At 30.6% G+C, this 27,388-nt stretch overlaps 1 protein-coding gene across 1 annotated transcript in view; it reads right to left on the reverse strand.

The window, feature by feature from the left end:
• LOC143057637 (nitric oxide synthase, inducible-like) overlaps positions 1-7,894 on the reverse strand; it is a 32,367-nt gene extending 24,473 nt beyond the window's left edge. The window contains exons 1-5 of the mRNA XM_076230990.1: positions 7,302-7,894; positions 4,804-4,937; positions 3,029-3,191; positions 2,345-2,436; positions 1,697-1,838 (exon numbers count right to left, since the gene is read on the reverse strand). Coding sequence (XP_076087105.1) covers positions 1,697-1,838; positions 2,345-2,436; positions 3,029-3,191; positions 4,804-4,937; positions 7,302-7,832 — 1,062 coding nt within the window. The 5' untranslated portion in view covers positions 7,833-7,894. The remainder of the gene's footprint in view (positions 1-1,696; positions 1,839-2,344; positions 2,437-3,028; positions 3,192-4,803; positions 4,938-7,301) is intronic.
• Positions 7,895-27,388: the final 19,494 nt, after the last annotated feature.

A 27,388-nucleotide genomic window follows, 5' to 3' on the forward strand; every position in this document is an offset into this window, starting at 1 on the left:
ATAAATTTTAAAACCTATTGAAATATTTTTTAGAGAATTATTCGAAAAGACTTGCAAAATTTCATAAATTTGGTGCAAAATGACGGTGGGCATGGATAACATAAACAAGCTCCGTTGGCAGTTGGTCATGATACTATTTGGCTTTAACTTTTAAAACAGAGTAATAAAGTACTAACACAACATATAACTGTTTAATCAAGGTTTTTATCTTTAAAAGTGGTAAATTTAGAAAATGTTAACATTGTCGCCTATGGCAGAATAAATAGTACCGTTTTCCATTCAAGTCATTACATATATATTTTAATAAAAAGAAAAATATGTATAAATACCGGGATACCGTAAAACTATTGACTATCTAACAGATATGTCAAAAAGACTAAACATATATTTGCCTCTACAAATAATAATGTTATTCAACGTGATAATAAGTGTTATCATTTTATAAAATATCATTTAAATTTATGTTCACCAGGACCATTATTATCAATTTAGATATAAAAGAAAACACTTTCAAATGCGGTGAATACAGTATATGTTTTACTTTTTATTAAAGAAGTTGTTTGATTATCTGACCTTTCAAAGGTAGGGTAGTACATTAGTACGTTATCTTTGTACTTTACGGGTAGCTTTTGTCGATAATACTATCGTATACCAGTCATGATAACATAGATAAATATGCGGAAGTTAGACCTACTTTACAACTTACTTTTAAAATAAACATTGAAATACTATTTAAATTCACTTGATAACCTGAAGATAATCTTTATTTAAAGTACTAAATTTGGGACAAGCAGTTGTAGATATAATGATCATTCGAATCAATATAAATGATATGAATTATTTAAACAACCCAACACATATCATTTAATTTGCACGGTTAGCAAATAATCAACCGGATTCTAAATTTTGATTTTAAAAGACTAAACGTATAGATAATAAAATGTGTAAGCGTATTTATACTTAATGTATTGATATGTGCCAATGCACAACTGTTGCGTTATCGATAGCTGGTAATGCGTTCCTTCTTGAAAGTCAACTTAAGTTCAAGGTTATTTTCTTTTGGTTTTTGAGTCTCAAAATACCTTTTAGGTAAATAACAACAATGAAAGTTCGCTGTTAACAACTATTAGTGCAACGAACATCTGAAGTTGTTAAAAAAAAGAAAAAGAATAATAAACAACAACTCTTAAAGTTCTTTCGACTTCAATTTGAAGATTGGTAAATAACAACAATTACAGTTCGCTGTTCACAACTATTAGTGCAACGAACATCTGAAGTTGTTAAAAAGAAAAGAGAAAAGAATAATAAACAACAACTCTTAAAGTTCTTTCGACTTCAATTTGAAGATTGTTAAGTAAGAGTTGATATTTTGTCGTACGAATGATAACACTACATTCACTCTTCACATTTTCAATTAAGACACAATTGTTTATATTTAATTCCTTAAATATTTGAAATCTTCTTTGTCTATATATTATTTCCGTTTATTTTCATTATAAAATAGAAATATACTAATACAAAATATCGGAAAGATTTTCTGAACACCTGAAAATCAACATTTACGGGCCTATTAACCTTTTCAAATGAAAAAAAAATTACACTTATATTCCTTCCTAGAATATTTGAAACCATGGATATTTATTTGTATATATGTCATTAAATAATTCGTCTTTATAACTCAAATCATTTTTCTCACCTCCGTAAAATCAACATTTATAGGATCCCCTATAACGGAACCATCAGCCTGTTTATATCCGGCATAACTAATCAACTGTTGGTTCCATACTCGGTAGTCATGGTTTTCATCTGTTCTTTGTTTAAATATAGTGATCGCGGACCTAAAAGGTGATGAAATAATATTAAAGTTGCTAAATTAAGTATTTTGAAGTGGAAAAATTAAACAATAATAGCCAATATACTATTCACTAAGCTGTAATAAATCGTAAAATGTGGCAGTATAGTATTCAAACAGTTGATGGCTATACAAACTGACAAAGCAAACGTTAACAACCGGCAGAATAAGTGAAAAACAACTATCATCTTAATAACTTGGTAAGGCTTGTTTCGGAAATATTTTATCATTTTCGAGGAATGAATTCATTTTTTCAGTTACTTTAACATGTTTTAAAACAAATCAAGTAAGTATATTTAATAAAAAAAATATATATATATATATATAAAAGATTTTCTGTTTGAAGATTATTTACAACGCACTATATTTTCTATTTCTATAATAATTTTCCACAACGTAACTTGAGCTTATTTCTGTCTTTTTCATGCATTCTGAAATATTTTTTCAAATGTAGTTTATTCATTTTCTTTATGGTGCAGTATGTATTATTACCTGATTTTACCGTTGTTTGTTGCATACTTGATATGCCGACAAATAGCTTCAAACATTCCTCGTCCGGTCCTTTCCTTGCGAGCATCAAATATCTGATTTCATGGGAAAAGAAAAGTGAATAGATTGAAACCAGATATGATGTTTAATGACGGGATATGATGGTCGAACAGGGGGAAAATGTTACAAACAATGATTTTAATAATAGATGGCTGTTTACTGTCCAGTAATAAATTATATGTATATTTAGGCTGATACAAACAATGGATATGTTTTATCAAAGCAACTGGGGTTTTTTTATTTGAAAAATTGCTCTTTTTTATTTACTTTTGAGTACATCTTAGATTGGATAAAAACACATGAACACCACAATAAAATTTATACATTTGGTGATAAAAAGCTTTACAAAAGCAGCTCTGAATTTGTTGGGTTTTTTTTCATTTTTGCTTGGGTACAGTTCTTCTTAAAATATATAAATGTTAACAACTGAATAAATCCAAATATTTTCTTTGAATAGCGGAATTTAAACATTATAAGATTGATAATCTTGTCGTATCTGTTTATGATTCTTAAATGATTCAAATTTATACATTTCTTTATGATTATTGCAAACTTGAAATAGATCTTGGAAATTTAATTTACGTTAATAAACACGTATTTGTTAATACTTAATTCGTTGGAACTCACTTGTAGATTAGCCCATTGAATCCTTCCAATACACCTTGGTGCATTTCTCCATGCTTGTTTTGATCCAAACTCTAGCTCATCAACAGTCAACTCATATGTCCCTGTTTTATTTACGGACGACACAACATTGTCCCATCTTTTTCGATGTTCGGGTGAATCATTGCTATAACAAATTACATGTAGTGACTTATATGGAGGATAAGTGTTTGAGTGTATTGAAAGTAACGAGTATATAAAAGAAAATCAATAATTACGACCAATTTGGACAGAACACTACCGGGATCCATCACAAAACAGACTTGAAACATCAACGAACAAAATATTGTCCAGATAGTCTAACTTGACAACGGAACAACATGCTTTGGAGTCCCATTTGCCTCTCTATATTTAGTAAACGTAAAAAAGCACAGTAAAAACAAGAACATCACTTACGCGAACAAGCAAAAAAATTGATTGATAAAGGAATGTGTCTCCCTCATGCAAAGCTCTGATTCCTTTCACGGATTTGGCTATACTTTTTGAACCTTTTGGATTATAGCTCTTCATCTTTTATATAAGCTTTGGATTTTAAATATTTTGGCCACGAGCATCACTGAAGAGACATGTATTGTCGAAATGCGCATCTGGTGCAAGAAAATTGATACCGTTAATTTTATTTTTATTAATGTGTAACGACACTATCAACACTATACTGCTATTTCGTTTCACTTTTTATTTGTGTAGGAAGCTGGAATGTAGAAAGGAAAGGTGACAATCTTAGAGAGACAAAGGGACAATCTTATTCAATTTTGATTGGAATTGCATTCACCTGTCACGTGTGTGATTTTAGCTGAGAACCTCGGTATTGGCAGGCTAGTGATACAATATTTCAATTACTTAGACCACTCAGCCAACGAGGCTACTAACAAGAATATAAAACATAGTGCATATATAAAAAAAATATAACAAATTGTTACTCGCTATTGTATTATAGTACTCTTGCTTTAGTTGAAAAGGCAAATAGTTGGAAAAAATAAGAACAATATGTAAAAGTATTTGACAAATGAAATCAAAATTAATATTAAAATGCTGCAAGCCTTTGACAATCTTATTTAGACAAAAACATCAACAAAGAACCCGACTAGATGGCACAACTTGGTACAGGCACTCATTGTTGTAGGATTCAAAGTTTAAATGGGCACAAATGTCTCCTATTGACTTGTCTAGACTATATGTCATAAGACTAAAACAACCAATAGGATATAGCCAGTCCAACTAACGAAAGGAAATATATATACAAAAATATTTTTTTTTAATAAAATGTATTAAATTGAATATATCGGTATAAAATAAACTTTTAATCGGTATTTTTAATATCATACAGCAAATAAGAATACTGGATTTCAATAATATACATAGTGATAATCAGGTATAATAGTTCTATATTTTACTGAATATTATCAAAAGAAAAAGACTGATTGGTGGCCTTTTGGCTTTTTCCCCATTTTGTTCGGCTTTGCGTTTTTGACATATTCCCTGATTTCATTCTCAATTTTATATACTACATTTCTTGTTTTTCAAAGTGAAAATGATAAAAGTTACTAGATATATTCATTTATTCAATAAAAATAAATATAAAGATATAAATTACCAAAAAATAAAATACGTGTATTGTTAAGCCTTTAATAAGACAAGTTATTTTTTCCAAAAATATAAAAGTTATTAATTGTGTTTACCTTGAGTTTGTTGTTCATCAAAATCAGCGAAATGTTTAAATTTTATTCCTGATAAATTACCTTTTAAGGCCTGTGTAATACTGTTGAAAAAAATCTTTCGCTTGTTCCAGTAATTCCTCTTTTGAACGATGGACATTTGGATTTGTAAGTGTTCCGTACAACGATCCTAGGCACTGATGTCCACAAGATATGTTCTAAAATAAGAAAGCTTTAATTGAATCGAAAGAAGATCAATAATAGCTGAGGCATCGTTAGTTTATATATATGTTAACATTCGACAACCCTCACATTCAATGTAAACTTACAGTTAAAAGTAGCGTATAAAAAGCATATTGATTATATTTTCCTGTTTAAATCGCCTGATGTCTTTTCTCTTTCTCTTATTTCGCTGTCTCATTGAAATTTACCGTCTATTCATATTTGATAATATTAAATCATCCTGTCTCAATATTGTGTAATATAATCGACATGTTTGTGTCATTATGTAATCGAACTATTAGATATCCATTACTCAAAAAGAAAGGGTTTACCAGTACAAGTCTCTGTTTGGCAAATTTTCCAAAGCAAGTATCAAGCTATAGTCTATCATTTAATTTTTTGTATTTTAAATCATTTGTCATTTTTCACTTAAAAATCAAGCGCACACTTGCACTGATCACATACAATAGGATTGAATTGATGTAAAATGGACACCATTTCATCATGTTCACGTGCTCGGGTAGGACAAAGAAGGAGGCTGGAGAATTTTTTGCTGATTTTCAAAATTTGACTATACAAAGTTATTTATTTTCATTTGTGATCAGTCCAGAATTTTTATTTTCAAAATCCTCATACACGTCCATATCCGCTCCCCCACCTCGAGCCCCCAAAAATTATTCATGTTTCACTTTGTTACATACTATTATTTTTTATTGTAAACTTTACCAAGAAAGTTTGTGCGGCCTTCGCTTTTCTGACTTAGATTATTATCAGGAACACTTAAATCATAAACATTGATGTTCAAAGATTTATAAAATATTTTAAATACTGAAATCCCATACGACAAAACGGTAGGTGAAACGAAAAATTCATTCGGCAGAAAGTCCGGTTTAGACAAAGCAAATAAATAGTAATTCTTATGAACTAGGTATACCTTCAAATGCATGTTCTTAACTAAGCTAAACAGTAAAATCACAAAAATACTGAACTCCGAGGAAAATTCAATCGGAAAGTCCCTAATCACATGGCAAAATCAAATGACAAAACACATCAAACGAATGGACGACAACATTCATATTCCTGACTTGGTATCGCACGATTGGCAATTTTCATGATAATTCCTTTAAGTGAATTACCAGTCAAAACGTTATCAATATCCAAACGTATAAGGCGAATTAACTGACAATGCTATCGAAAAAGCGACAAAAAGACATAAATAAGAAACCAGCTTTACACAAATGAAAACATAGAAAACTAAAACATGATCAATATGAATCATGATTCCTTTAAATGAATTACCAGTCTAAAGGTTATCAATATACAAACATATAAAGCGAATAACTGACAATGCAATGACAAAAGGGACAAAAAGATATAAATAAGAAACCAGCTTTACACAAATGACAACATAGAAAACTAAAACATGATCAATATGAATCATGATTCCTTTAAATGAAGTACCAGTCAAAACGTTATCAATATACATTTTTGTACAAACGCATAAGGCGAATTAATTGACAATGCCATGACAAAAGGGACAAAAAGACATAAATAACAAACCAGCTTTACACCAATGAAAACATAGAAAACTAAAACATGATTCCTACTGTACTACGGGATAAATCAAAGGCGGAATATAATTCGATATATTCAAACGCAAAGAATTTAATCCTAGAGATACCAAAATAATTTAATTTTGGATGTAACACGTGTTCTGATTGGCTGACATTATTTTATTATCAGCCCATATACATTATTTAGTCATGTGACCGTGATGTAATCAACGTTTTTTCGTGGTTTTCTATGGTTTAAAATGGAAGTTAGATTTAAATTATAAGAAATAACTGTAATATTTTTTCTGTCTATTCGAAATAGCATAAAAAATGTGGTGCACACTGTTAAATAACCCGCTACGCAAATATTTAAATCCTAGATATACCAAAATATTTAAACAACAACTCTTTGAGCTTTTTGCTTTGTTTTCGACAAAAGCTGTATGTAATAGCTTTTTCGTCTACAAGTGAAAGCAAACTTCAATAATTTTTTATTTTCTACTTTAGTAGAATTAATTATCGAAAAGGAAAACATAAAAAGTTTAAACCTTGAGGACACTTAATGGTTATATACCAAAAACAATTCTATAAATATCATTTTGTCATCATAAAAAAACAAATTAAAAAAACGTTTTTTATCATTCACTTTTGGACGAGAGTACAACCTTTATAAGAACAAATATTTGATTTGGAACGAGAATGATTTAACCTATGAATGTTTTAATGACCAAATTAACCACTTGTGTTTTAGTTGGATCCTACTGGAATTTGTTAACACGCCAATTTATCTATAGATGTCTTTCCTACCTCTATGACTTTACTTTGTAGAGTGTCTGTCAACACAGTATCTTTATCTGAAAAGTTTTTAAGTTTTACTGGAGCGTTATTGACTGGTTGTTCCTTCTTCTGTTCCTTCTTACTTCTCTCTTTTTCTTTAATTTCGGTTCTTTTATCATGTTTATGAGATGAATGGTGTTCACTAAGATCCGTTTTCTCGTACCCGTCATGTCGAACTATTCGATTGTTAATTCTCGTGTTTGGTACATGTTCAAATGAAGATACATGATTCATGGACATTCGATAGTTATTCTCTGGACTACTGTACAGTGGAGCCATGCCATGTTGTTTTCTAATGGCAGCTAATACTCTCTGGTCAAATGTTTCGTATCTATTTGTAGAGACTGTCAAGCCATTTCTTTGTCGTAAAATTCTTTGGTTCACTTGTGGTAAGTGGACAGGCACGTTTTCTTTTCTGCTTCTTGACTTGTCTTTGTTTTCGTAGTATCTCTCGTCTTTCCGACCATGTTTTGAAAAATTTCGTCCACCTGTAAAGTCCATTCTGAAATATTTTTTTTAAAAAGAAACAAATTTATTTTGTCTTCCTTTTTTATTCATTTTAATCATACCAAAGACGTATGAAGACATTTTTAATGTTTCTGTCTATTTATACAGCATGAACATGCAAGGGGCGTTACCAATGTTGAATTATTGGTGTGTTTCCTTGGCGTTAGGGTTCATTCTCTAATAGAAATGCATATACTGGTAAAATCCTGTTTATATTTTTAATTTGATATGTAAATTTGTTATAATCCTTATGCCTACTTAAGCTGTTAAACGTCATGGAAAAAAATCACTTAATTTCCTCTCTATTAGACAAATTACGTATAAATGATTAAAACAAAAGGCGTTACCTACTTTAAAACGGTTTAAATTCCAACATTGCATGTTGTTTCTGTAGAAGAAATTATTTTACTTATTAAAACATTGTCATTAATAAAAAAATAAAAGAAATAAAATAAAACATAGGTGCAGATTTACTTAGTGTGTGGCATGTTTTCTTAGTACTAACCGTAGTTACTGAAAATTGGACACTTTAATCCAGACAATGTTCTCATAATCTACCTTTATCGAGTGATTCAACTGCAAGTAAAGCGATTTACTAAAATCATGGAAAAAAGTTGAAGTTAGCTTTTGAAACAGTATTTTTATTTTGAAATATTTGTGTTATTGTATACTAACGATTTCTTAAAAATTAGTTCATAATTCCAAAATTCACAAAATGTCATTGTTGTCTATCGCTTTTTATATTTTTATTTTTTTACCAATGTTTTAACTTTTCATGCCAATTGTAAATTTTAGCGTACATTTTAAAAATATAAACATAATATTCATAATATAAAATGCATTCGCATGAATGACTAATAAGCCGATAAAAATAGATATCAAGTAATTTTTAATTTACCTGAGCAATCAATATTATAATGTTTTAAGTTTCATTCAACGATTGACGTTAGTTTCAGATAAATTACAAGTTAATTTTTCATGTGCTTCCCCGATATAAGATATTTAGCAGTAATCTTAGCCTATTTGCTGTAAATTTTGGATTGTTATTCATTTAAACAATTTAAGTAAGTGTTATTTGTACTGTTTTCTTATCAATATTTTTTTTTTTGTAAAATCACCCTTCCCAGGAGAGATCAAATGGGTAAAATGAAATAGAAAGTATCAACTTTCAACCATTGGTGGAAATAGAACATTACTCAAACATAGCAACTTTTAGATCAATTATTTTAAACATCTTTAAACTTACAGTTCATTTAGATTTTGTATTACTTTTTTATTTAAACCTGTAAAGTAGAGTGTGCTTTATTTTCTTACCTTTTTTGACTTGATCTCTGGTTTCTGGCAAAGTGCATGCCTGTTTTGAATTTTTTTGTCATGTTTTTGCCATTTGTGGAGTAGAATGTGGGTTTTTACTGACTTTTGTTTTACTTGATCCGTAGTTTCTGGCAATGTACATGCCCTGCTTTGATTTTTGTGTGATATTTTGGACACTTCAGCCATGTCATTTTTGTTTCGTCTTTTTTTTTTCTCAATTTGATGGATGTCCTTCATTATATATATCGTTTGGGCATTATTATAATTATCTTTTTTATCATTTTAAATATTGAATTTATTGAATAATACACAAAGACTCTTGCATAATTCTCTAGAATAGACTTGAAGGCAGTAGCGAGCATTTAATCTTTTATCATTATAAAAAGCTTACAAAATTTCCTTCAGTATTGATTGTTTTGCAATTGTAATTATTTCATAATTGGAGGTTTCTTCAAAATGCTCATTTAAATCGGAGCTATAGGAAACTTGAATATTAGTTTAAGTGAACAGCAAGCGGTGGATAGTGTTGGATAGTTTTCAAAAAATATTTTGTTTTGTAAAATATCAAATTTAACACATCTCTCATATACATATGACCATTTTTCATTAATACATAAAATCTCGAGAAATTACCTACCTATCATGAAAGTAAGACGAAAATGGGAGAACTACTGTGTTCAATTTGAAAACCGCAAAAATCGTGTTTCAGACCAAGGTTACAAGACAGATGGCACTCGCTGCCGCTTTAAGTTCTAGAATAGAGCGTGTATACGGCGAATATTCCAAAATGACATCAAGCCGACTGATGGGCAGAATTTAGAAACACTTACACTCATTTATATTTCATAAGATTCATCAAAGATGTTCAAATGAAAAAAATGGCTATAAAAGAAAAAGACAAATAGATAAATAATAATCTATTGATGCGTTCCTTACATTTCAACACAGTAGAAATTACTTCCTAATAACTGAAGAGTGCCCAGTGTTTCTTGTGGTTTAAGACTATCGATTATAATGCAGTATATCATTTCAATAATGAAAAACTCTTGAAAACAAATACATCATCAGTATTTAGTTAAGGACATACATTTGTCGGTCAGTGATCTTGGTCTTTATTATGGTGGCCAGTATATTAGTATAGAAAAGACCACTGACCTTCGGCAAACAAATTGACAAACCTTATCAGATGTGATTCAGTTTAATCAAACGAAATGTATCAAACATGAATTATGAAAAAGAATATGCAGTATGAATGTCAATGAGACTACTCTAAAATCAGGTTACAATGTTTAAGCAGCTAGTAATTGTCGGTCAAAGTACGGCCTTCACCGCGGAGCCTTGTCTCCCACGGATAGCAAGGGCCCGAAAATGACTAGTGTCATTCAATTAAACAAGAAAACAAACGGTCTAATTTAGATTAAAAAAAAAACAAGAAACACTTATAAATCACAGGAACAAACGACAATAATTATTAATATTAAACATTCAAACGTATTTTTGATTAATGTTTAAATTGTGTATTTTAACTCGTACATCTGAATACAATTTTCTCTTTAAAAATTTAATATTGCGAAGAAAAGAATAGGCTGAGGTGCAGAAATGAATAGTTGTAAAATAATGTTAATAAAGGTATCTTGACATTTATTATTCTTATCCCTGTGAACACAATCTGTCCGATGAACAAACCTGTCAATTTCTATCACAAAATAGGGAAATAATTGTAAAGAGGCATTTGGGAGGAATACATTCATTGTTGTTCTACAATGAAATCTATTAAAATATCTTTGCCAACTTTATTTAATAAGGGTTTTGTAAATAATGACTGACGATAAGAAGAAATTAAAAAAAAAATCAAATATTTTTTATTCTTAATTGATCTCTTTCATTATTTTTTTTTTTTTTGCATTTTTAAGTGCTTTCAGACACACTTGCCATTATTTAAGTAATGAGACTGACAACATTACATAACAACTGGCATCTAATATCATAAGATTTATTTCTTTGAAGTTATAGGTGAACTTACAGCTAGAACTTAATATTGAAAGACATTCTTATTTCAGTCTATTTTTTTTTCATCCTAGATATAAATATCACATTGAAAAAAAATTAAGTGAAGGCTTTCCACCGATGAATCTTATATGGATAAGTATAGCTAAAAGCAAATTAAAAAATCTTCATTTCATCAAAAAAAATCAATTCAAGATAAATCACTAATTCAACACTCTAAATTAAAACTACTTATAAAATTTTGAAAGAAAAGTAAGGGTTAGTGGGCAAAAATTGGCATGTCACTACATGGATAAATTTAAAGGATTCTTATAATCTTTCAGAAACTCAAGTGTATTCACGGTTTGTTGTAACTGTGCAGTAGTTGGAACTTTTAATAAATCAAACCGTTCTTACTTTACACTGAATCTTATCAGGTCAATTTTAAACCTTTTTTCACAGAACTTTGAAAAACCCAAATGACAATATAAAGAAATGATGCAATGCATGCAATGCAGTGTATACTCATCATGACACGTGTTCGAATATGGACTAACAATTGCAAATTAAAATTAAAAAGGTGAAAAATAAATTTTAAACTCCTCATGTCGGATTCAGTAATCTGTTGGTTAATTTGTTAGCGTGCAAGAGAAACATTAGTAGAATTCATTGAAAATATTTAGCCTATATCCTTTTGATTAAACCGGATTCGTATTTTAAACAAATATACAAAGCATATTCGTTCATTATTAATACAATATAAGATACTTTTGTTGACAATAACTTGTTGTATATTTAGGAAAGGTTTCTACTGAATTACAAAAGAGTGTATGATAAGATCATATCTATACACTTAATTTGATAATAGAAATTAATTATAAATCTAACAAACAGCACACTCCTGATGTTAAAAAGATGTTCGGTTGGTTTATTTGTCGGTATAGCGGGTAATTATGTTCGTAAATGAATATGTGTAAAGTGGTAATTTTCGTTCGAATATGTCGTTCGATTTCTAGTTGACATTAAGGCACAAAATTGTTGATATTATAGTAAAAAAAAAGGCAACAGTAGTATACTGTAGATAGTAGATTTAAGGTCATAAATCGACTGAGAGAAAACAAATTTGGGTTACAAACAATGGAACAGCTGAAACACTATAGTGCGACAAAAAACAAACAACAATGCAACACCCATAGAATTGAACTATAAGATAACAATTGCATTTTCCCTGACTTGGTACAGGACATTTTTAGAAAAATAGTGGGTTGAACCTGGTTTGGTGGCAAGCTAAACCTCATGCTTAACCTGTTCAATTGCCAATAAAGTTAACATAATTTCAAAATGCTACAGATATTCAACTATATTTTAAAAATCTAGGACCGATATATACTAGTCAACAAAAGAAACGATACACGACTTTGAAATAAAATTTATCAAAAAGTATTAAATATAAAACAAAATGAAATACACTATTTTAAAAAGCTTTTATTTGCAATGTATGCACATGTGATAATGAAAATCAAAATTTGTCGGAAAGTATCTAAATTCCCTGTAAACGACTATAGGGTGCAAATAAGTTTTGCGGAAAGTTGAATAAAAAATCGACACGTAATTTTCTAAGTACTAAATAAAATTTCAACTTTGTTTAAAAATATTCAATATGCTAATCAAGTTGTGTTTCATGTTGTAACTAATGGGTTGAAATATTGTTTTTTCAAATTTTTGGGAAAAAAAGTGTTTTTTTGAAATCTCAAAAAAAAATCAACAAAAAATTTTTTTAGTTTTGTCTCAAATCAATGCTTTGGATATGAAAACAGCACACAGTAAATTTGGAACATTTCGGATTAGTTTTAAGATTGTGACCGCTTTTTGAATATCACTTTACACATACTGTCTATGGTAAATCAGTTGATAATGTATACATTTTAACGATTTCTCGTGGGGCCGAACTTTGGTAAACAAATAAACGAAGAAACTGTATGATTTTTAAAAACAAATTGATGGCAAACATTGTCTTTACCTTTAAATGAGAGGTTGGCATCATTAGTTGAAACTTCTGTTTTTCAAATTGTCGTTTTATGTAAATTTTGTAAAAAACAAAAAAAATCGTCAAAAAACATCACGAAAGCAAAAAAATATTTTTTTTTTTAAACGGCTTTATATTTCCATAATGATTAAGTATTACTACCTTCTATATTGGTCCTATAAACGGAAAACTTTATCTTAAATTTGAAAAAAAGTCTTGTATCTTTTCTTTTGTTGACTAGTATATGACTGTTGACAAAACTCCAAATTTCTAGGATTGCGATATGACTGTTATCCAATCTCTTACCCTTTATATAGTATGAGATGTAAGATCATTAACGTACATTCAGTACTCATAAGTAGAAGATAAGTGGACAACACCATAACAACAAAAAATGTACTGCTACCGAAAGACAATGTTGCACTCTAAATTTACAAATATCAATTCGAAAAGATTGATCCTTCATAAAAACAAAGTTGGTAAATATTTTAATTTCTAATTTTCTAACTCAAAGACCGAACTATGGCCTTATCATACCATTACAACTCTAAAAACAATCATACAAAAAAAATAACATAAGTACCAAAAGATGTCAACACATCAAATGAATTGATCGAACTGTCATATTTCAGACTTGGTATACTTTTGTTTTGCCCGCTGTTTCCTATCAACAGTGTACTCTCCAATGTGTATTTTATATTTGCTTGCAATTTCCTCAATAACAACAATTTCCTCGATAACAAGACTAATGCCAAACTGTATTTTTAATATGTCTTGTATATATACCTTATCTGATAGTAACAGCAAACATTTTACTTAGCAGCTCATTTCTGTTTCGTTTTTTAAAAGAATAAAATAAAAATGTGCCATTGAACATGGAATTATGGGTAACAGACTTTTTAAAGATAATACAGACAATCTTTCCATTTGCCTATAGCAGTGTCCAAATAAATGTGCAATCGGATGTGGAATTGTCTCGCTGTGTTGAAGACCCATTGGTAGCCTTCGGCTGTTGTATGCTCTTTGGTCGTGTTGTTTACCTCATTGTTTGTGGCTGGTGAGGAAAACAGAAAAGCAGACGTTAATCCTGTCTTCACAAGAGGACAGCTTCCTTTTGATGTTCATGCGGTGGCTTAAAAGTTTTTCTTTTTGTATGTATTTCAAAACAAATTTACAAACTTTTTACATTGGTAACCAACATTTTAACACAAAAATGTTCCGTTTTTTCTTACCATTGTCTACATATTACTCTTATGGATACCTTCCTGAATTACATTGTAGGCATTTGAATACCACCATCATAAAGGACTTAAGATTGACATCTAGAAGTTTGATTTTGTTTGTTTACATTATTGAAATTAATGGGATGATATGTCAAATATATGTGTCATGTTTACGTTTGAAAATGATGTTGTTTGAAAATGAAAATGAGGATAAATTACAGTTGAAATAAGGCGGAAGGAACCTTCCGTTCGCAAGTGATCAATGATAAGCCTGTGTAGTGTATTTTGTTGCATGAAACAGTTATGCATAACATAACAATCTTTAAATCTTTATCTTACGTAATATTTTAATTTCAATAAAACACGGGGTGCACGTGATTGACGTCACTATTGAAAGGACAACGTCAATTGAATTTTGAACAACGCCAGATATCAAATTGGACATTTGTGTTTGTGTTGGTCGCTTGGAAATTAAATAAAATCATTTTCAAAGTAACTTTCCTGTATCTGTTCATTTTTTATCGTTGAAATGATGATTTTCCAAAACGTTATGTCCATCAAGGCAAAATGGCTGTCTTTCAAGTGTGTATTAAAGATTCGCTTCGAAGAACAAAAGTTCAGAATTTCCTATTAGAATCGAAATAATTATATCGTGCCATCCTCTATGCTCATTCAATATGGGAAGGCATTACATTTGTCAAAATTTAACACATCGCTAACACTCGGTATTATGATATTGACAAATAAAATGCATACCTGTGTGGAAATAAGGATAGAACATGACATGAATTAAATTATTTCTTAATAAAGCGAGGTGTGCGTCTATTAACCATCAATGAAACATTGTGTGATTCTATCGCTTTTTCTTGTATTCTATCTTATAACTAACTATAAGTATATGAACATGTAAATTGTATTTCACGGTATAACAAGTACACAGGACACCGATAACTAACGAGGGGTTCAGTATTTAACCGATGATTAAATATGGATAATTCCTCAAAACACAAACTAAAGTAAAGAAATATAACCGTGCTAATGGCAAGAATTTCACAATGATCCATCGAAAAGGTAAGCGTCTGCATGCATCATCACACTAGGACAAAAATGATCAAAACGGTATTCAGTCTAAAAGAGGGACGAAAGATACTAGAGCAACAGTCAAACTCATAAATCGAAAATAAACACACAACGCCATGGCTAAAAATTAAAAAGACTAGCAGAAAAATAATAGTTAAAAAAAACATAGACAACTAAAGACTGAGCAATAAGAACCCCACGAAAAACTGGGGGTGATCTCAGATGCTCTGGAAAGGTAAGCAGATCCTGCTCAAAATGTTGCACCCGTCGTGTTGCTCATGGTATTACAGACCCGGTTAATAGTATAATTCGGTAGGTCACCTCAATGAAATAGTCTATCAAACAAAACTGGCCTTCGATAATAATTATATAACTTTACCGAAAGTGTTTAAAACTATTTCATATGAAACTTTGTGCATATATTCCTTAACGACGCACCAAATATTGCTCTAAATAAAGTACTTTTCTCATAATATAGTTGGTATCCAATTTATATATAAGGTACGTTAGTGCAATTATGAAGTACATTAATACTTTGCAAATAATCATTGATCTTATGCAAACATACAACCTTCAGAAAGTCGAAGTGTACTTAATGAAAGAGCTGTATCTAATCTGTGGTGCTGTCAGTCGTTCGCAGACATTTGATTTTTTTATTATCCCCATCGATACCGTCATCATGGTCGTCTTTTGTAAAGGAATTAAAGTAGATTGGTAGTTTGTCGAACTATTACTACGTGTACTTTATGCTAAAAATCTATATTAAGAATATGTTTTCGATAAGTAGGTTCCACGAACTAAATCAGATTATGTAATACAAGGATGTAGGGGAATTTATGGTCACCTGTTCATTATTCAATAAAGTTAACCTTAAGGGTTTCATTTAATTAACTATTTTACAAGTTTTGAGGACCGAGATATGATTATCATCAAAACTTTTAAAAAGAAAGATATAAAAGATACCAAACGGACATTCAATATTCATACGTCGAAGATAAACTGACATAACAACAACAAAAGAACATCGAACAAAAGACAAGATAACAGTCTGTTTTTGCTGCAACCGTACAAATTTATGAATAGCAATTTGAAAAAGGTGATACTTGATAAGCAATAATGCTACTTGATAAATTCTAAATTTTTGATGATTTTCTATTCTAAAAACATAATAATGGCCTTCTCATACTATAACATTTCTCAGGGCATTCATACAAAGTATACTGTTTTGTATACCTTCTGAAACATAACAACACTATTCAAGGAACTCATACAAAGTATACTGTTTTGCATACCTGCTGAAACATAACAACACTATTCAAAGAAGGACGAAAGATACCAAAGGGACAGTCAAACTCATAAGTCTTAAACAAACTGACAAAGCCATGGCTAAAAATGAAAAAGACAAACAGAAAAACAATAGTACACATGACACAACATAGAAAACTAAAGAATAAACAACACGAACCCCATTCAATAGTGTTTGTTATATTTGCTTGCCATTTCCCGACTACAAAACTGATATACGCTTACTGATAATAACATCAAGCACACTACCAAGCAGCACTTTTGTATTTCGGTTGTTTTCTTTGATAAAAAGATATCTTCCATTAAACTATGAATGATTTGGTAACAGACTTTCGAAAGATAAAACTCTAAATCTATCCGTGTGTCAATTGCATACTTCCGTAAATGTACACAATCAGTTGCAAAGTAGGAAATATTGTTTGTCGCCAGATTTTTTGACACCAAATAAATGAAGTATTAAAATACACAAGACCTTTCTAAGACTACACCTAAGACTTAAATATTGTCGGAGGTCATCTTTGACTTCTGACGTTGCACCTATAAGAGCATGATATCAAGATTATATAATTAGTACCTGTAATTTTACCGTAAAATTTTCTAACACCGTGTCAGATGGCTATGTGTTATGTGTTGCTTGTGTTGAAACAGAAAACAGACATTTATCAAGTCGACACAAACATCCAGGTTTTGAAGTTCATGTAATTGCTTCAATGTTTTTCTTTTCGTTACGTAATTCTAAAACAAATCCACGAGTTTTTAACATAGGTCTTTGTGTTCAAGTTCTACTCCGTTCTCTTATCTCATATTCTACATATAATTCTTATCAGGACCATCTTGAATTAGATTGGAGGTACTGGGTACCACATTGCAGACTATAGACTAACCTATAGAAGTTTGAAGCTTTAGTTTAAACATATTTATTTATAGTGGATTGGGAAACAAGTTTTGCAACTTATATTAATCCCTTTCCACTTTGCAGGTGCGAGTGCTGCCTTTTAACGGCATTAGCCTACTCTTTTTCGATATCTACAAGAGTGTCTTAACGTGCAAGAGATATGGCTCTCTTTTAACATGGGTCAGCCATTTATCGTCCCCTTCCGACGGACTTTTGTTTTGTGAAACTAATGTAATGATATGTCCGATATTTTTACTTTTGAAAATGCGGGTGTTGATTAATAACGGTAAATTTCAGTAGAAAAGGGGTATTTCAAGTCATGAATGATACGCCTGTGTATTATATTTTGATGCATTTACATTTTAAAGTTATTTTGCATAGTAATCTTTTAAATAACGTAACAAAAACATAATGGTATTACGATAAAAAAAATCAAGATGTGTGTCTATATATTCATTTCAGATTTTTTTCTTCTTCTTTATTCTATAACTGAGTACCGAAATTGGATCATGTTGTAATAATTTAGTATAGCATCAACACAGGAAGCTGATAAGAAGTGAGGGGTCCCAGTTTATAACGATAAGATCTCAAAACTTCTCTTTCCCAACGTAAAACATATAACTGAGGCAATTGCATGAAGTTCATAAGATTGCATGAAAAGGGTACGCGTCTGCATCTTCTTCCACGCGATTAGGTAAAAATGCTGCAAACGGCATTTAAACGAAATAGTATGTCAAACAGAACTACCCTTCGGGTTAGGAATTATGTAACATCTCCGAAAATGTCTATAACAATTTCACATGACACTTTATGCATATATTCCCTAACGACGCACCTGATTTTGTTATGTTTAAAGTACTTGTCTCATAATATATTTGGTATCCTATTCATATTTAGGCTATGTTCGTGCAATTATGGAGTACATTTATGCTTTGTAAATAAGCATAGATTTTATTCAAATATAAAATCTTTCGAAAGTCATTGTGCACCTAATAAAAGGACTAATAAAAGGACTCTATCTAATTGGTGGTGCTGTCAGACATTATCAGACCTTCAAAGTTGTATAACCCCCTTGGTAGCGTCGTCTTTGTATGGAAATGAAAATAGATTCGTCATTTGTCGAACCATTACTACATGTACTTTATGCTTGATATCTATATTTAGAATAAGTATGCGATAAGAACAATTCAGTTCCACGAATTGAAGGAAATTATGTAACACAAGGAAGTAGGTGGGAATTAACAATATGCAAATTTATGCAATTGTTTGATTCCATGAATAGCACCAGGAAGAGCTCCAAATCTGTCAAAGAAGCAATTTTTAGACAAAACACTTCATGAAAATTTGATGTTAAGGTGATTGCGTGCTAACTTGAGAGGACAAAACGCATGCAAAATTAAATTTTTAATTTATGATATTTGACTCCAATTCCGTCTTTCATTTTTACCTTCATCTGTTAGGTTTAAATGAATTATATCTTCATATCTATTGATTGTGGTTAAGCAAAGTAAGCACGCCATTAGTGCAAATGCAATCAGCTACCAGGAAGACATTTGTGTACGCTAGCTGCGTTGAAAGAACATGTAGTTAAATGTAAAACTGAAATCATACGACAGAAAACCCAGAATATATCTTGAGGTCAAATATCAGTCTTCAACAATAAGCAATTGTTTCCGTACAAATAAAAGTTTAAATCCTTAACCAAACTGGTTTAAGTAATGCATAAGAAAATAACAACTAAAAAGTTAACGTCTTTTCAAACGTTGAAGTACATAGTAGTTCGTCCCTTACAAATAATTTTGGCAAATATCTTATTGAAACATGTTTTCTTTAAAATATCCATAAGTCGTTGTTGTTTTGGTTGTTTCCTTACATTAGTTGAAAGACGCATGTGGTAGTTTTGTCTCCTTTGTTATGGTTTTACACTGGTGTTAACACAATGATGAATATTCAAGATTTTATTTTAGCAGCAACACATGGTTTTAAACGAGACAAAAATTATAAAGTGCAATTAAATCATTTGAAAAGGCATACATATAATTTGTTATTAGCTGGGTTCAATGGGTTTCTGATAAAAACAAAAATGTTTGTTTCAGATCAAATGTCATATGCACGTGATTGGCATTATATTTATTTTAAATAGTAATGCCAATGTGTCCATACCATGGTGTTTTGCTGTCTTCCCACAGGGTATCACATGCCTATGGTGTAAAGAATGATTTGATCTATAAATCAGCTGTTCTTACACAAATGTTTCATCGGGTAACTGTACAAAATTCGGCTATATACTAATTAAGACAAAAATGTTATTGAAAAATATGTTTCGCTGCGCATGGGTAGTTTACTCTTCAATAAAATATATCATGATCCATATGGCATGTCTGTACATTCACTCACTTTTGGCCAGTTTGATCTTGGTATTTTTTTTATTGAAAAGTGATAATAGAAATCCGCACTCCCTGTAAACTAAATAAAAAAGAGTGGAAGTTCACAAAACTGACAACATAACTCTATATAGCTATCAATCAACGTAACAAGTGTGACACAACCGCCATAAGCCTAACTTAGTATACGTTTTTCCGAAGAAAATGGTGTGTTAAATCTGATTTAATAGCTGGCTAAACATCCAACGTGTATGATAGTGGTTCATAGTTCCGTTATATTGACATAATTCAGTGGGCAACCCAAACAAACAACAGCTTAATGTGACATAAATTGCAATGCAGAACCCCAAAAATGTATTAATGTAAGTCTTTGACATACAACACATATATCTGTCGTTGATAGTACATATCGTATATAGTAATTCTCGATATTGTTTAAAATCAAGTTATATAACTCAAGTGTAAACGAAAGATAAGCAGTATTGTACAAAGTAGTGTGATGCAGTCCACCCGAATAATATTTTCTTTTCTAGCGCTATAACATTTATTTTGAAGTGCCTATATGTTGTGTTTATTATAGCAACGGAATGCAGAACGAAACAACAAAACAGACCTGAACATAAGTTTATTTACATGTACAAACAATGGGTTGATGTTACTACTAGATGAGGTCTCCTGCACTATGGTATCACAAGCCTAGTAATCTGCACTTCAGTATTGACAGTGGGTATCATCATTATAAATTAAATGTTTACAAAAATATTAATTTTCGAAATAATAAGGATTATCTACCCCAAAAAAATTTAAATTCATCTGCATTTGTCAAATCCTATAGTACATTTGGGTTTTAAATCTCTTCAACTTCGTTCCTTAGTTAACCTTTTTAACATTTTTATTACTGATGAGGTATTTGTTGACGAAACAATCGTCTGGTGTACAAAATGTTCCATGTAGCTTGTGCAACTACATGCATAGCACAATACCATTGTTCATCTCAAATGCCTCTACAGATAGCAATAAAGCGGCAATCTACTCATCTACAGTTCAAACTGGTAGTAATAAAAACTGTGTTTGTGGTTTGGAATCTTTTAACAACACACCCAAAATTTCTATTCAAAATTAAAATATAGGTTTCAATGTATTTTTTATAAGAAGATACAAGAAATAAGATTATAGTATCGATGTTCAAAACTCATAAATCATTTGTAAATGTTCTTACCAAAAGAAAAAAACACTATTGGCCGTGAGCACAAATACGCCAATTTGTTGAAAATGTAAGATGGAATAAAGTACAAGGTCATCAAACACAGGTGGACCGTGAGCGCAAAAACACCTATATGTTGAAAAATGAAATGGAATATAGTGCAAGGTAATAAATCATATATCCGCCAAATGATACTGCAGAAAAAAATGCAGGATGTAAACGTAAGCGTTTAAAAATCATCTTGCATTTGACAGTAAAATTTTTATAACTATGTAAAAAGCAGACCAGGATATGTGAAAAGTTTTACTTATCCAATCAGAACAACTGTTATCTTAATCACCAGAGGAAAAAACGAATTTTGCAATCATTAAGTACTATCACACTAATCGCAAATTGCTGTAAAATAAACTAAGACATTATTGCTTTGAAAGAAATACATTACACATTAAGTGCGGTCGAAACTTTTCTTTATCAACCTATATTGGGAACGTTCAAAATTTAGAATATATGGATATAAATATAAGAATATATACAATGTAACCAAAATGGTACAACATAAGTAGCCAAATTAAACCAATGCAATGGCACTGAAGAATGATTACAGTAAGCAGACGATAATGCAACAATCAAGGCAACAGTCACAAGCTAAAAGATAAAATATGATTTATTATACTAATATTTGTTAAAGCTAAATTTGTAAAGGATCTACTGCCGGAAAGCAAGTTGCGATGTTCAGTATGGACATCTATCTGTAGGCTAGCGAAAGCAGTGTCTTTAGTTTTCAAACTTTCCCTTTTATCTAACAGTTTCGTAGTACGTGCATAAAAAAGATTGCTTAATTGGGACAAAAACATGTCCCTTAAAGAAAACGGTTACATAAAAAATTCCTACAAATATACTTTAAGTAGATGTAACTCTCCTTGAAAAAAACTTGAAAGAAACACCGACCAATTATACTATGAACCCAAATAAAGAAAACCAATAACTGTCATTATTTCTGAATAGTACCAGACGCGCGTTTTGTCTACAGAAGACTTATCAGTGACGCTCGAATCAACAAACGTTCAAAATGCAAAAAAAGTACCAAGTTGAAGAGTATTGAGGACAAAAAATTCCTGTTCATTTTTGTGCGTGTGGTGGAAAAGTGATAATAAAAATTACTGTTTGTATTCGAAATTTTTAGTGAACAAATAATTTGTATCAAATGTGAAGTCAAGAATATTCATGTTACTTTGAAAAATTAGTTGAAAAATAAATACAACATTGGGTTTGCCAAACAAATCAGCTCTTTATTTTTACGTATGTCGAAAACAATATTCCCTCAACTAAAATTCACCCTCCTCGAGAAAATAGATAAATAAGGGCGCCTCTTAAAAAGTTTCAGAAACGTTTACGCTATACAATGTCTGTAAAACTTTAATTAAAAATGTCTATCAACTAAATAGCGTTATTGTTAACTTTATGTTCCCTTATGAAAATAATTGAAAAATTGCAACACGTTATGATAAAAAAAATATTTATTTCTTAAAACCTTTCAAAACATAGGTCTATTAAACCAAATAAGGATAGAAAAAAACAATTATTCATATCGAAAACTTCGGTTGTGGGAAAAATAATCTGGTAACTAAGATGTTCAAGGTCAAAATTCCAATGACTGTCATAATTTCTTAACTTTGAAAAACTCTTCAAAAAAGTAAAACTTTCCAATGATTTTTATCTTTTTTTGCTGATCAAGGCTAATTTACCGTATACTGGTATATGAGTCATATGTGAAATTTATAAAAATGTGTACGTGACAGGGTGAGACGACTTCCTTAGTATTTAGTCTTTAAACAATTGGTTAAATAAAATATATGGGGTAATCTACCTCATGTATTGATTTCATGATCAAATATTATAAAGCGATGTTGTAGCACCGTGCAAAACAAAAACTACACTATATTACTTTGTAGATCGCAAGTTATTTTCTTATTATTTAACTGTTCAAATGGCTGTCAGGAATGCAAACGTCTTCGATGTGACGAAATATTTAATTGAATTAGAACATAGTAAAATCACTTATGTATGATAATCTTTGTATGAACCTGTATCACAATTATCCAGAGGAAGACAAAAAATATCGTAAAAATTGGTAGCATTGACAACTTGATAAAATTATTGACCAAACAAAGACGTGAAACAATTGTCAAATTGTTTTACTCTTTCATTATTCTTTCTTTAACTTACAGAACAGTGATTCGATAAGGTTTTTTTTCTGATGGTGATATGGTATTCTAAAGAATAATAAGTATGATTACCATACTTAACGCAGTATTCATAGGCTAATTGAGATGAATTCTACAATCAAAAATTGTTTTCTGTAATGTTCAGTTTCATCATGCTTTTATTGGAAATGCCCTTTTATGATACAAATTAAACAGTTATTTATACACATGCATATGTTTTTGTTAAAAAAAAAACCGAAAACATAGACAAATATACAAAGATGGTCAATGTCAAATAAAGTGTGCTAACATATTATGTTTGAAATTTTAATAAATCTTAATATATATATATATATATATATATATATGTTTATGCGAATTTTAACTAGTTGAATAAAAGGGTACTACAGGCATTCAAAATTGATCTCTGGTGTCAAAATTGAGTTTTGTGAAAAGCGATATTATTTTTAGAACATAATTGTTTTTTCTTATAGGATTTCTTTAAAAATTATATGTATGATACCTGAACGAATCTTCGTGTTAAAAAATATAGGTTGTTGCAAATTCACAAAATGTAACCAAAGCATATACAATTGTTTTTAGCTGATCTAAAACACATTCTAAATTAACTTCTGTAGTCAAATTAATGCATATAGGCATCACGTGATATAAACTGCTTTGTACGCCCCAGCCTCCGTTCCTTACACACTCATTTGCAAGCGAGGCCCTTCCAGATATGTCAATTTTGTAGTTAAAGATTCTAATTTATGTCTTTAGTTCAAGTGAGATAATCCGTGTAGTAAACGATATATGCCTACACTATAAATGTAGTTGTCACGTCATAGGATATCCTTTTCTAATGTCCTATTTCGTTAAACAAGCATGTACTTTTATCTTTTTTTAACTTGTTTCTGACATTCAAATATATATATAGCACGAAACATCTGGTGTAAACATTTTATTTTGTACTTGTCACTGATAAATGTGAATTAAACAAAAAATCTCATCAAAAATATAACAAATGCAATTATTAATCTTTTTTTTTCTTTGGGGGGGGGGGGAGGGGTGGTATTGGGAGCATTGCTTTCCTTTAACAAAACATATCTGGGAAATTTTTTTATAACGAAAAAACTTAATAATTAAATCAACTGATGCTTTGAATCACACAAAAACAAGAACATTTCAAAAAAGACATGAACTTGAAATTTTGTCTTCTCGTACTGTCATTCGCCGACAAACTTCGCCGTATTCACTGATCTTAACCATGACATCATTAGTTAAAAATCTGACAATCAAAGCAAAAGAGCGACAAGAAAAACATAAAGAGTGAAGCAGTAGTCATTCCTGCAAAGAATGAATATTATCCGATTCAGAAAGAAAATCTTTAAAACACAACTTATCAATGAACATCTGTAATGACAAAGTTTGACAGACAAATGATAAAGCATAAATGCATTACATAAAAAAACACGGTCTCATATATTTCTCAGTTGCTTCATGTTTCTTGCTTGATTGTTTATCGAGGGTACGATTCGTTAATTTTGGCACTAAAACTCGAAAGTTAATAAGTACCTTAATAAAGGAAACAGTAATCGATTGAGAGAAAACAAATCCAAGTTACAAACTAAATCCAAGGAAACACAGCAACTATAAGAGGATTACCACGGAACAACGGAAACACTGTGGTGAAACAAAACCAACGCTAACAAACATAGTAACGAAATATTCTATAGCAACTGGCACATTCCATTACTTTAAAAAAAAATGGTAGGTTTAACCGGGTCTAATGGCTAGCCAAACTTCCCGCTTAAATTTTCGATTAAGAATCATAAAATAAAATATTTTTCGTCAAATACACGATGTATTCGAAGTAAATCTAAAACAAAAAGTGCTCACATGACTTAATGTAGCATGTATGCATGGAATGGTACGATGGTTTACTTAATATAAAATACACCAGAAACTTGTTTCATATGACATAAATTTGATCGCAAAGTTCTTGTTAAACATTTTACCAAATTGTTTCTGATTTTGTTACATTGAAGCAAATATAATAATGTAAACCAAATACAGCCCTGATATAAAACTTAGAAAATGCGGTACGGCTGTCATAGAGCCAACTCTCCACCAGAGACAACTCTCTGCCAGAGACCAAATGATGACGTTAACAACTATATATTCACTGCAGGTCTTCACCAATGAATAAAACCTATGCCCACAGTACGTTTTAAAGGCTCCGAAATGTCAAAGGTAAAACAATTCAAACAGTAAAACTGACGAAATCTAAACTCACTTCCTACTTTGATATTTATTTTCCCCAAAGGTGTGAGTTATACATCTGACATAGATATTTATGTTTGAACAAAATCGATGTGTCTAAAGTATGGCCTTCATATTTTATGATTTTAGAGACATACTAGACAGCATTACAGATCACTATGCACGACTTGTTCTACATAATGTATTAGTTTAGACTTTCTAAGTGGGTGTACAAGTTTATATGTACTTAGTTATCAAGTTCTACTTTAAAGTAGAATTTCAATGACGCATCACTTTACATTGGTCAATGTCAAATGCATCTTAGTGCAGCAATTGAAAATTCATATAGGTCTAAAGGTCATCGTTGGTTATATCAGCTATTCAACGCTTGATTTAAGTATGGAAATTCGAATATTTGAATTCAATCATCATGGAATGAGACACTTATTTGGTAAACGCGCATCCATTATCGGCTCGTCAAGACGGTATGACAATAAATTTTGATGAGACAATATCGAGGTTAGAACAAAGGAAGGTAACAACCGCAAACACATAGTTTCTCCTATCACAAAGTTATCTTCCGATATAATATATTTATTTTAAAGTATTTATTGGTTCCCAGATTTCGCCAAAAAATGAAATTATTCTATACTTCAAAAAATATGTCTGACTTTAGTTTATTTTATTTACAAATTGATATGTTACTTTTGTCCAGTAACTTCAGCATAGGAATTTCTTATATCGCAGTGACATCATATTTTTTATATTTCTTTTTGTCGAATTCAAGGGGAAATACATGTATTTTGCCTTGTCGTAAGTGGTATAATTTATTCATATTTTAAGAGATGTGGGGTTTTAGTCAATGAGGCAGCAACCCAATTTAATTTTCTTTTCATTCTGTATTTTTGCTGGTTAACAAGACGGAAATGACTTTGCTAAAGGTCAATTTGATAACGGGTAATGGAATATCAGAAATAATTTCTGTCATTCTGTTTACACTTAAAAACCACAAACTAATAAATTTGTTTCATCTGTCTTATACAATCGGAACATTGCATTTAGTATTGTCATAAAAAGATTCTACCACTTAACTCCTTTAAATAATATATATTCTCTCTCGGTAGTAAAATTTCGATATCTTAATATATTCGAAAATTCTCGTTCTTTTAAATCCTATAATGAAATTATTATCATAATCACGGGGGTTTTGTGATACTGGGTACTCATTGCTAAAACAATTGAGAATGGAAATGGAATGTGTCAAAGAGACAACAACCCGACCATAGAGAAGACAACAGCAGAAGGTCACCAACAGGTCTTCAATGCAGCGATAAATTCCCGCACCAGGAGGCGTCCTTCAAGTGACCCCTAAACAAATATATATACTAGTTCAGTGATAACGAACGCCATACTAAACTCCAAATTGTACAAAAGAAACTAAAGTTAAAACTAATACAAGACTAACAAAGGCCAGAGGCTCCTGACTTGGGACAGGCGCAAAAATGCGGCGGGGTTCAATATGTTTATGAGATATCAACCCTCCCCCTATATATATCGGCCATTTTTCTTTATTCCTTATTTTCTAACCCCCAATTTTTCTTTAGTTATAAAACTCCTCTAGACAAAATATCCCCAACTATAAGAAATCACTAAGAATATGAATTATTCAG

The sequence above is a fragment of the Mytilus galloprovincialis genome, chromosome 13 (genome assembly GCF_965363235.1).
Source record: "Mytilus galloprovincialis chromosome 13, xbMytGall1.hap1.1, whole genome shotgun sequence".
Lineage (NCBI taxonomy): Eukaryota > Metazoa > Mollusca > Bivalvia > Mytilida > Mytilidae > Mytilus > Mytilus galloprovincialis.